A 13,124-nucleotide genomic window follows, 5' to 3' on the forward strand; every position below is an offset into this window, starting at 1 on the left:
TATATTATGGTCTATATATAGACCATAATATATGTATAAAACCAATTTATAAATGTTCCCTTGTTCTACTATCTATGTCTGTAGTTCGTTCGGTCATATCTGCCATCTATAAAGATTGTGAGAACAATTTGAAAATAGAGACACCATTGCACTCCAGTCAAGTAATGGTAAGCGCCATTCGTGTCGTGAAAATGGCTGATACTAGGAAGAGGTTACTGTTGCAAGGAGAAATAATGAGTCCAAATGAAGAACCATTATTCACAGAGGATGCTAAAAGTGGTTCTGAATATGAACCAAGTACTTTAAACGAGAGAAAGAGAGAAAAAGACAACGAAGAAACGAGAAAACGAGAAAGCGAGAAAACGAGTAAACTAAAAAGTGGATAAAACGAGAGAGAAAATATAGGTAATATAGAGAACAAAATAGAGGAAAAATTAGTGGTAAATTAAAGGAGAAAATATGAGAAAAATTTAGGGAAAATAGAAAAGAAAATTGAGGAGAAAAACAGGAAAAATATACAGAAAGTAGAGCAGAAATTAGAGGGAAAATTGAGGAGAGAATATAGTCAATATTAAGGAGAAAATAGAGGTAAGATAGAGGAGAAATAGGAGAGAAATAAACTATAATCCCTCTATTTTCACTTTTATTTCTTCATCCATTTTCTGCTTACTTTCCTCTCGATATCCTCTCTATTTTTGCCTCTACTATCACGTCTATTATCCCCTTATTTTCCCTTCATCTATTCTCTGCTCTATTTTCTTTTCTATTTTCCCCTCTATATTTCCACTATAATACTCTATTTCTTCCTGTATTTTCCCTTAATTTTCTAATCTATTTTCTCCCCTATTTTCTTCTGTTTTCTACTCCATTTTCTATATTAACCCCCAATTAGCTCTGCCAGATTAAATAAAAAAATCCCCCTATGTCATCTCCTCTATTTTCCTCTATTATATTTAATTATGTTTTATTTATTGTCGCTCGCAAATGCCGCTGTTTTATCAGCGTCGCCGGTGTGCCGAAATTTCGTACCGCAAGAGTTCTTTTACATGAAAGTAGGCCTAAGGTCATCCTATAGTCAGATTATTAAACTTAACTGTGGCAAAATCAGTGATATTATTAACAAAAATTCCCATATAATACTTGCCTAAAAATTACTTTTGAGGAAATATAATGGTAATTCCACAACCAATGAGGCATGCAGCGTTGTACACACACACGCACGCACACACAGACAATAGCTAAAAGCACCCGGCATTGCTCAGGCTTTCCCTTTTGTTTCAGGCTTAAGGAGATCTCGGCAATTCAAGCATAGAAAAACAAAAGAATTACTGTCTTTACTAAGCTTTCCTAGTCCCTAAAGATGAATCTTTACGTAGTGTCACTTACATGAATTCTTAGCCAAAACACTGCCAAGATTAACAGAATTTAATACAGCCGAAGATCAGGCACCGAAGAGAAAAGATGTCATCATGTACTTACTGGTTTTGTTTTTAATTAGTTTTGTCTTGTAGTTCAGCTAAACAAAAACATCTCCTCGGTCCCTTTACACCAGTATAGCACAGACTCAATGTTCTACTTTGATCTAAAACTATGCTGGCACAAATTTAGTGTAATTTCCTGTCCACATATGCTTTCGCTTGACGTTTAAAGACAGTTAACGATAAATAGGGAATTCTCTTGTTCCCAGTTGAACCCCTTGGGGGTCTCATGGTGAGTTGCAATTTATCTCTTTATCGCTTGTATCAAAGAATGAATATGGAAATAGAAAATATATATTTAATAGGATTGGAGCATTTTGCACCCCTCGTCCGCTTTACGCCTGATTATGTCATATCCAGTTTCTTAAATATGACTTGAAAAATGACGTCTTACAAATACTCGTACATAATAGGCTGCTGTATATAAATTATATAATTTTTATTTTATGTTACAGAACAGGCCTACAGTATGATCTCGGAATTATTGGACTTGAAGAATAATATTTTGAGAGAAAGTTATTTTAAAACTTAACAGGTTGTTATTTCCAGTAGGCTTAACATACATACTACTGTACATTGACGCCATGATAATATAGATATAATTTAGCAATAACACATATTCGAATATGAACAACAATATTTTCAAAGACGTTTATACATTAGCATGAATACACTGTTATTTTCAGTGAGTTTAGCTACGTACAGTACATTCACATAATTGTATGGTAACTTTGTTTGACATAGCATAAGTAAAACACTACGGATATTATTTATGTAGTAAAATCGTCTAAATATCGGATTAAAATAAAATAACGTATCTAAAATAATGTAAACAAACTATTAAACAATAACGGTTCGAACCTGGGTTTCCTCTACACCAAAGTAATTCACCCTACCACAACCCTACAGAGCTATCTAGTAAAGCAGTTGAACTTACGTATTATGAATGCTTTCATGTTTGCTGGCTATTATGTTTGATTTTGAATTCTTAAATATTAAAGAAAAATGTGTTCTATGCCATATTATATTGTATATCATACCACATGACACGTTCAATCAAAGGCTCGTCCCTCATTTACGTAATTTTAATTTAAAGTTATTTTATTTAATATTTCAGTATAATTGTATGGTAACTTTGTTTGAGACAGCATAAATAAAATACTACGGATATATTATTTATGTAGTAAAACCCCCCTTTATATCTGTTTAAAATAAAATAATGTTGTATATTAATTATTATGTCATTGTTATTTTATGTACAGAATACAGTATAATCTCGCAATAAATCATTTTTGAACTTGAAGAACAATATTTTGCAAGAAGCTTATTTTAAAAATTAACAGATTGTTATTTCCAGTAGGTTTATCATATATACTACTGTACATTCACGACATGATAATATAGATATAATTTAGCAATAACACATATTCGGACAAGAACAGCAATAATATAAAATACATATATTTTGGAATTAATACATTGTTATTTTCAGTGTATCAGTGTACGCACATTCATATAATTTTATGGTAACTTTGTTTGAGACAGCATGAATAAAATACTACAGACATATTATTTATGTAGTAAAACTCCCTTTATGGCGGGTTAAAATAAAATAACGTATCTAAAATAAAGTAAATAAATTATCAAAACAATAAAAAGAAATACATGAGTTGAGTACAGATTCGAACCTGTGTCCGCGTAAACTAAAGTCATTCACCTTACAACAACGATACAGAGAGTTACAAATTGAAGTGCTTCAATTTACGTGTTATGAATGGTTTCTTGTTTGCTTTCTATTATGCTTGATTTTGAATATTTAAAAATTATACAAAATTGGGTGGGGTATGATGATAGAGACTGGCTTAATCTTGCACAGGATAGGGACCGATGGCGGGCTTATGTGAGGGCGGCAATGAACCTTCGGGTTCCTTAAAAGCCATTTGTAAGTAAGTAAGTAAGTATACAAAATTGTGTTTTCTGCCATATTGTATTGTGTATTATTGCCTGTGACACATTCAATCAAGAGATCATCCTTCATTTACGTAGTTTTAATTTAATGTTATTTTATTTAATATTTCAATAACAATATGACCGCTTTTACAAAGGAAGAAGACGTGAATGGATGACGTCAATAAAAAGACAACTGACTGTAGAATAGGCCACTTTAATATCATAAATACCTTATTTCTTTCTAATTTTTATTGTTTTCAATAATTTAACATCTCTCTGCCCAATTTTAATGTAGCCTATGTTCTTCTCCGAGTTATGAAGATTAAATGTGCAAACTTTGGCAAATATCGGTCGAAGTGTGTAGATTTGTATTGATTACATACATACATACATACATACATACATACATACATACATACATACATACATACATACATACATACATACATACATACATACATAGCCACATTGACTTTTATATATGAGATTAATTACTATGAATATACTGTTGTTTAATTTTAATTATATAATTAAACAGTAATGAATATTATATTAAATCATATGAACTGGACTGAAAGATCAACTTTTACCATAATGATTCATAGGCCTTTCCAAACTTTGTTGTTGCAATTTTTCAAAACTTTCCTAATGGCTGTTCTACAACGCAGCTTTATCTAACACTTCCGTTTCTCTTATTATAATTTATTATGACAAACATCATGATCATCATCTTCACTGTCTTCATTATTCACGAAGAGAAAAAATGAAGGCAGATACAATAAATCAGTATCCTGTAGCACACATGAATATGAAAGTGAACAATAACTGACTCCTTGCTTCATAGTAAACTTCAGTGTCTTTATGAGGCCTCTGTTTTTTATATTGTGATGAATTAAATGTTAAATGCCATTTTAATCCATGTTACAGGACAAAATAAAAAACAAACAAATCGATATTATTATACCAATTTCTTTTAAATTTTTTTTGTGTATGATGTTATCGTGGTTGTGTTTAAAATGTAATTTAACTAACAAATTAACTGAGTTCGAAAAATAAAAACAGTCGAAGAAATTTGATCACTACAATGAATGTTATGTTTCAACGGAAAAGAAAATTATAAAATTAACGGCACAAGTGCCTTCACACTTCGTTGGTCGTGTGAAAATGGACACAGTTTTATGCTTTACGTTTCAACACTTTGCTCCCTTCGGGCACTTTAGAGTTTCATTACAGCAACAAAACACATATTTCACACTTATTCCCAGCAGAATAAGTGCTTTGGGAATTTATCGTAAATTTGATAAGCTTTATTTAGTGAATAACTTCATATTCGTGTCATTATTAGCGTTGTGCTATATTATAGAATTTTAAATGAACACAATAATAAATAACCGGAATATTCCTGACGTAAGACGTACCCGAAACAACAAGAAATACTACATGGGTAAAGGTCCAGCCGTAACTTGATCCTTTTGTTAATACTGTACTCCTTTATTACATCACCCCACTGTGTCTAGAGTTTCAAATTTGACGTTAAGAAAAGAAGTACACTCTAGAAGCTTTTTATTTTTATTTTGTAAAAAACTTAAAATTGTTAAACGACACGTTAAAAGTGTTATAATTAAAAAAAAAAAGTTATGTACCCTAGACAGACGGCCAGTTTCGACGGCGGTTCTCCATCATCTTCAGTGTCCTACGAACTACTGATGTTGTTGTTGATCTTGCATTCTGCCATTTTCATTCATCAGTTGTAGGGGTGGGGGTGTGTTGCTCCTATGGTGGGGTGTGGTTGTTTGTGTGCTATGTATCACGATGTCGAACAATGTGTGGGTATTGAACTCTAATTGTGTATTAAGTATATGTTGAGGGTGTGTTATTGTATGTTTGTATATTTCGTATTGTTGTAAGATGTTTAACTATGGACTTTTTGGTGTGATATGTAAGATTTCCATATCTGTTTCTATATTATTGTAGTCATGATTATTGTTGATAATGTGTTCTACGTAATTTGATGTGATGTAGGGTTTGGTTATAGCTTTAATGTGTTCATTATATCTTGTAAATCTAATTTATATCTATATCTGTTCTATCATTTATTAGTATGTATTTGTCTGTTATTTTTCATTTTTTATTTATATTTACACTTTCAGACCTATTATTTGTATCTGTTTTATCTCTTTTTCCATGTTACCTCCAATTTAATGTTCTAAGCAAATATTTGTACTATCTATTCTAATTAGGGCTTTGCCCTGTTATAGACATAAATAACTAACTAAATAAATAAATAAATAAATAAAAATTATTATAGACATTTTTTTTGTTCGTTGTAATTATTTTAACAATTATACTTTATTGTACTTACAATGCATGAGTTAGCAAATGAAAAAAAGCCAAAACAGAAAAACTTGTACATAAAATACTTAAATAAATATCCAGTAAGTTACTTATTGACATCAACTGAAGTTAAAGATATTATTAATTCTGATAATTTTTTACTAGTAATATACGAACCAAAAAGCCAAGACAGAGAGGGCCCAAAGTTAACACAAAATTTAGAAAAGTAGAAAGAGAGAAAACGAGGTAAAATAACTGTTACTTCGTTTGTTTTCATTAATCTTTCTCTATATTTATTTTCTCTCTCTTCTTTTTTCCAATTCTTCTGAGACGCAACGGTAAGTTGTATATGATTATTGATTATCCACAGATTTATCACTGTTCATTTAACTTAGGCTACTGTTAGTCACTGATGTTTTGTTTTGTGTTTTCAGGGCTAACTACCAGGTGTCGGGGCTACAGCCGCTCTGGTTTCACGCGTGCAACGTGCTACTGCACGCTACGGCCTCTCTTCTATTCACGCGCGTGTGTCTCGCCGTGGCCGGACTTCAACCAAATTTCGCAGGCGCCGCGGGCCTGCTTTTCGCCGCCCATCCGATTCACACCGAGGCGGTGAGTAAGCAAAAATCATCTAGTTTTCAATGAATATTCTCTTCCTTGTACAGTATCTCCCCATTAGACTATGCGAAGTATATACAGGCTAAAATAAAGTTTTCTGGCAGTACAAGAAATTCATTAGAAGGTTTTGTCGTAAAATTCACGTTGTTTTATTTTCTTTATCCTTATTATTGTCTTTACTTGTTACATTTATTTTGTTTTTCCTTTCTACGTCTTTTAAATTTTCATGTCGTTCTTTTATTACTTCCCTTCTTTTCCCTAGTTATTTTTTCCCTCATGCGTTTCATTTTCTTTCCTTCTATTGTTCTGTAGTTTATATCTTATTCATTTTTATTTATTTCGTAATCCTTATTTTCTTTTCTCCTTCTGAGTTATTCTACACGAATTTCTTCGTCATGGTCTACTTTCGACATTTATTTAATTTCACCTTTCAATTTTTGTATATTTCTTCCTATAGTGCGATCAATTATGTTTTCCTCCGCTGCGCAAGGTTTTTTATCATGAATTTTTACAAGACTCTGCATTGATTACACTACGAATATTTCCATGAGAGAAATTCACAATGCCTATCCAAAAAGAGAGAGTTATTAATAGGAATTTGTGGCCCCTTCGGTTTTCCGATTTAACAGCCTGCGATTATTATCTCTGGAGTATATATTAAAAAATGCCGTGTACAAGACGAACTCGCACACCATACAAGAAATCAAAGGTAATATTCTTCAGAAAATTGTACGAATTTCTCAAAATGAACTGCAGTGGGTGAAGAATAATTTCCTTGAGACGCCAAAAATGTATGGAGAATGAAGTTGGGCAGTTTCAACACCTCATTTGATAATTTGGTAAGTAATGAGCCTCTTAAATTTGTTTGTGTATTGTTGTATGGTTGGTTTGTTTTATTATTTTACCCTGCCGCTAATCATTGAGACCTGGCTAACTGGCTAACCAGCTAACGAGCGGCACGCTCGCCCATAGGTGAAACAAAACACTCCGGCGGATAGCAAAACTGAGCTCATTGTTTATTGAAATATTCCTCCCTTAGTTTTTCCTTCCATATTCTCGTTCCCTGTTCTCTCCTACCTTCGGTTCATTCAATCGTTCTTTCTTTTGAGCTTTCGCTTTCGTTTGTTCCTCTCTTTCTGTTTCTTTCTCTTCTTCGGTATCTTTTTTTCTGTTTCTTCTTTCTACTGTGTCTTTTTTTCATGATGTCATGATTGACTTATTAGGAATGTTGACGAATAGAATTCAGGCAGAGAATCTATGTTCTCTTCACAAAGAAGTAACAAGTAGGCCTACATATTATTTTTAATTTAGAAGTTCAAGTATAAATCCATACAAATTTAAATACACAGAAATATACACTTAGAAATAATCAGACCAGACAAGTTAATGAAAATAATTATGCAATATATTCTACTCCCAAAGAAATAGATTACTGAAGTACAGGGTGCTGAGTGCTGCAAACCTTCTGGTGGTGATTAACCCTTAAACTGCGTTGTGGGGTCTTTCAAGGTACCACGCATATTATGAAAGGCGATATTGAGAATGTTATATATGTGGCAACACTGACACATCCACTACCTCTCATTCAGTTCAAGACCGACCTGCACTCTTTCCAGTTGCTACCTCTCGAGTGTTGTGGCCCCACAAAACAGTGTTATATTTTTGTTGGTGACAGAAATAGCCCCATTACGCAGTTTAAGTTCCAGTTAGTGAACGAGTGTCTCAACGGAACGGGAATACTTAACAGAATTTGTTGGAAATGGTTTAACTTCGTATCCTGCTTCTACTAAGATGGAGTTGTTTCAAAATGTGATAAGTGTCAATGACCCCAAATTAAAAAAAAATTGTGCTTCCTATTCTGAAAGAAGATGGAGGTAGTGATGCAGATGAACTAGATGAATAAAATTCGGACTTAAATTCAGAACCATGATTATGTATAAAGTTGCATTAATGTCTCAGAATGTGAAGAAGTTGGGGTGTTCTACTACGGTCGTAATAGATTCAAGTGGTCTGCAGTCGAACCTTCACGTAATGTTCGCACCTCGAGACACAATATAGTTGTACAGCTTCCAGGTCTAAAAGGACGAGCCAATTGCTGTTCTCGGCTTCAGTCATCGGAATGCCTATTTACGGAAGAAATTATAAACAAAACTGTAGAGCATACAAATGTGAAACTTCATTTATAACAGGAAAAATTTTCTACCGAAGACAGAACTGAATTTGGGGACAGTAGTACCATAGAAATTAAAACATTTATTTGTATTATTTGAGTTCTGTATTTTGCAGCTATTTTCAAGTCTAACAATGAGAATCTGGAATCTATGTTTGCAACAGATGGTACTGGTCGTGATATATTTCGAGCCTGCTTGTCAATGAAAATAATGATGATTTTACTGATATGCCTACGCTTCGATGACCCTGCGGACCGAGAAGAAAGGAAAAGGAGGATAAAGCTGCTGCTGTTTCTTGCCTTTCCAACAGACGGTGCGAAATTCGCAAGAATGCTACACTGTTGGAGCTCTCACTTTTGTAGATGAGATACTTGTTGGTTTTCGTGGTCGGTATTCATTCAGAATATATATGGCAAGGAAGCCAGAAAGATATGGCCTGAAAATTATGATATTTTGTGATGCAAAGGCACATTATCTCTTGAATGCATACATCTACAAAACGAGACAGTGATGGTTCCGGTTTTGCGCTTGGCTGAACCTATATTTGGCACTAACAGCAATGTTACAGCAGATAATTATCCATTTCAGTTCTATTGAACTGGCTTCAGAAATCAAAAGAAGAAGTTTGACATATATAGGCAATTTGAAGCAAAACAAAGAAAGATTCCCGCGAAATTTAAATTAAACAGAAGACAAGGTGTCCAATTCTCACTATATGGATTCACCAAAGATGTGACTATTATATCACACGTCCCTAAGACGAGCAAAGAGGTAATAGAGGAAAGTGCCCAAAACCGGACTCCCATTTTGTTTTTGATTTAAAAAAAAATATAAAACAGTAAAAAATTATGTTTTAAAAGCATGTAATATTTACTTTGCAATGTTATGCACCATATACATTTTACTTTTAGAAAATATAATAAAAAATTGGTATAAAAATTATTTTCAATAACCTTACACTTTGACGATTTGAAAAATGGTTGCCGAAATCGGACGCCTTGTAAAAATAATCAAAATAACACTAAAAAAATTAGGAAAAAGGTATTAAATAAGAGAAAACATAATCTAGTTTCAAAGTATAAGTATAATATTACAATTACAGGTTTTAGTTTTTAAAAAGAGATATAGGATGTATTAAAAAAAAAGAGATATACAAAACGTACAACAGAATTAAATCGTTTAGCGACAAAAATCGCAGATGTTCCTGTCCTTTTCAGTCCCAGCACATAACGCAAATGACCCAAAGTTCCCCTTTAGAATCCTTCGAAAATTTTCTGTCACAAACCACACATACCAAGCATCATCTTTAGATGGGAAAACTTTCGAGAAGAGATCCAATTCAGATATTCTAGAGGACACGTTTTCATTTTCAGTGCTTGATTCTCACATTTTTCAAAAAAATTAGACAATTTTTCACGAGCCCTTTCCTTTTTCTTGAAGGCTGTACTTCTGAACCATGTCCCTGGCTGCGATTTCTTTTGCGTCCTTGAGCACGATTCCGTGCTTGTTGTTCAGCTTCCATTGCTTCTTTAACTTTCTTAGCTTCCACCAATTGGGCTTCATAAGACGTAGATGTGATGACCGTAGAACTGCAGATCTTTCGCCCCCTATTCGAGAACCTCTTTTTTAATTTTGGAATGGGAGTGATGTCAAATGGGCTTGTCTTAGAAGATGTGGAACCCTAAGGATCCTCAAGTGTAGGTGATGATAGAGGAAGATGTTGATCGTTGATTTGGGTCAAACTCTACAATAACTTGTGGTTCGTTCACATCACATTCTTCTCCGTTCTCTGGAAAGCTCTGATTTTCTGCTGTTTGTTTCTTTAACACAGATTCATAGAAAGAGAAATGTCGTTTTTTGTTTGCCTCTTCAATGTATTCGGCATCTGAAAACAGCTTCTTGTTCAAGGATTGCTTTAAACCCATTGATTTCTATTTGAGCTGTTTCGCATCTAATATAGGCTTTGCCAAACAGGTCCATTGCATCAAAAGCATTGACAGCACGTTCTTGTGTCTTAACCACTGCCTGATTTCCTTGCTGTACTGAACTATCAGGGGAACCATGAAAGTTTTGTCCAAAGATTGTAGTTTGTGTGAAGAGTGAGGTGGCAGCGACACAATTGTAACATGATTTGTTTTTGCCAAGTTGATCAGATCAATATTCTGCGTGTGGCTAAAGTGGCCATTCAAGAGCAACAGCACAAGTTTTTCATTTGTAGTATTGGCAAACTCGAAGTGTCGAAACCACCGAATGAAGAAGTTCATTTGGATCCACGCTGAATGTTACGCTGTAAAGATTGTTCCTTCCTTCCCCATTATTCTCTTGAAATTTGGAACAGAATTCCAATAGAATAAGAATGTGTACAAATACATGTAGACTTTAAACATGAAAAAAATAAGGGGTCCAGTTTAGGCAACTGAAGGGGGTCCGGTTTACGCGACTATAGCCAACATTTTGTTAACTCAATTTTTAACCAAACATCTAAATTAAACGGTTTAATGACAAGCAATAATCTTAAACCTTACCATTTAAGGATATATATATATATCAAATGGCTTAACTGCCAATATCTAGGAGAAAAAAACAAAAAGTGTAGCACAGTGTAAAAGCTTTTTCCACTGTCAAAACACGTAATTGCGGACTGATAAGCAACAAGTGAAGCGGGCGACGTGTGTGCTCCGCTACAGATTGGTAGAAGCCTAAACTACTATTTACACTTAGTTCTGCTAGAGTTCAGGAGAATGCAGAGCCAGGATACCGGGGGTCCACTTTAGGGGGAGGAGTCGGTTTAGGGCACTTTCCTCTATTATTATCTACTATGCATCACTGCAAGGAAATAGATCAGAACAATGGGAAACTAGAAATAATTAGCTTTCACAATGCTACCAAAGATGGTGTAGATGCCTTAGATCAGAAGTGTGTTACATTTTCCACAAGTAGACGAATACGGCGATGACCTATGGCGATTTTCTATGCGGTTGCCAATATAATAGTTGTCAATGCCCATGTATTATATTCTTCGTACAAGAATAATAGAGTAATTGACCGCTGCGATTACACGAAGGCTCTTGCAAAACAACTCACTGAATCAGCCCTGCAAGAGCGACTTCTGAATACAAGATGTCCTAGAGAGCTGCGCCTTCTGGTATCAAGAATTCTAGGGAAGCCTGTTTCATGCTCTGAAGAAAGATCAGAACACACTCCACTAGCGAAGAGGAAAAGTTGCCACTTTTGTGTCCATGGTCAGAAGAAGAAAAGAAAAAGAAATTGTGCTGCGTTACTTGCGAGAGACCTGTGTGCCTCCGCTGCAGATCTATGGTATGTCGCGAGTGCGCCGAGTGAAAATAAAGCACAAATTTTGTGTGTGAGAAAATATGCACTTCAGTTTCATGTTATCTTATAAATAACTTGTTAATTATTAATTCCTAACATTGTTTTCAATTCAAAACTTATAAATTTTGGTGCAAAGATGTCATATCATGTTAGCTTAACATTCACGCATATATATTTACAAGGACACTTGAAATGATGTGTACTTGTCATACGAACACTCATATTGATACTTTTAATTGATAAATTGTCAGATTATATGACGAATTAATTGTTCATGTTGTATGTATAATTTAAAATTCATTATAACATCACCTACAACCATTTTTATGAGTTGTGACTAAATTACCCACACAACACAGTTTACGCATAGGAAAGTACAACACAGTTTCAGGGTTAGCCTAACGTGAGATGAATGACTCAGATTGGCTCTTTCATCAATGACGTCAACATAACGTTAGACCACAGTCTAGTACATACAGTCACGAAGCTCAATACATAGGGAATAGCCTATACCTTCAATGATAGTTGAGCTTTAGTTGCTAGTCACTAGGATCGCTACTATCGCACAGTCTGTTGTTCCTAGTACACTCACAAGGGAAGGGTTTCGGCTCGAACAGGAATTTCGTATCCAAAATTTGTATACAGGCCCAACTTTACATCTCTGTAAAGCTCCCAAAAGCATTCGTTTGTATAATGTGTGGTTTGTCTGTTAGAGCACTGTACAAGTTGAGCGGTGGGGAGAGCACTGCTGAAATTAAAGGGATGGGACACCTTACCCGTAAGCCTAGCCTAGCCTAGAAGCCAGTTCGAGTGGTAAAATGCTTAGAGCCCATTTAAGAACATTTTTCTCCAACTTTCTGTCTGAAAATATTGCAGCTAATCAAAAATGTACACTGTTGTGTGAGTCATTGAATGCGCACAAGGACACAACCTTAATAAATGAATCATTCCAAGGCTAGGACATAGAATGCATGATCATTCCACCTAAAAAACTAAATATTTCCAGCCTCTGAATATCTATTTCCTTAGACACTACAAAATATATGCTCGGAGGATAACAGATTGCATAAGGACTCTTGCTGAGAATCCAGAACTTAACTTGGAAAATCGAGTGTTTATAATGAAAATGCACTCTGTTATTCATAACCAGGTGTCTGCTCCAGTATACCGCCCTATGCTTCAGTATTCCTGGCAGTCAGCTGGTTACGTGAATCCTGAATAAGTCTCTGACTTCAAAAAT

At 34.4% G+C, this 13,124-nt stretch overlaps 1 protein-coding gene across 1 annotated transcript in view; it reads left to right on the plus strand.

Annotated features, from left to right (window-relative positions):
• LOC138709948 (protein O-mannosyl-transferase TMTC1-like) overlaps positions 1-13,124 on the plus strand; it is a 1,156,611-nt gene that overhangs the window by 16,553 nt on the left and 1,126,934 nt on the right. The window contains exon 2 of the mRNA XM_069840633.1: positions 6,197-6,374. Within this exon, the coding sequence (XP_069696734.1) occupies positions 6,197-6,374 (178 nt within the window). The remainder of the gene's footprint in view (positions 1-6,196; positions 6,375-13,124) is intronic.

Source organism: Periplaneta americana, chromosome 12, assembly GCF_040183065.1.
Source record: "Periplaneta americana isolate PAMFEO1 chromosome 12, P.americana_PAMFEO1_priV1, whole genome shotgun sequence".
Taxonomy (NCBI): Eukaryota; Metazoa; Arthropoda; class Insecta; order Blattodea; family Blattidae; genus Periplaneta; species Periplaneta americana.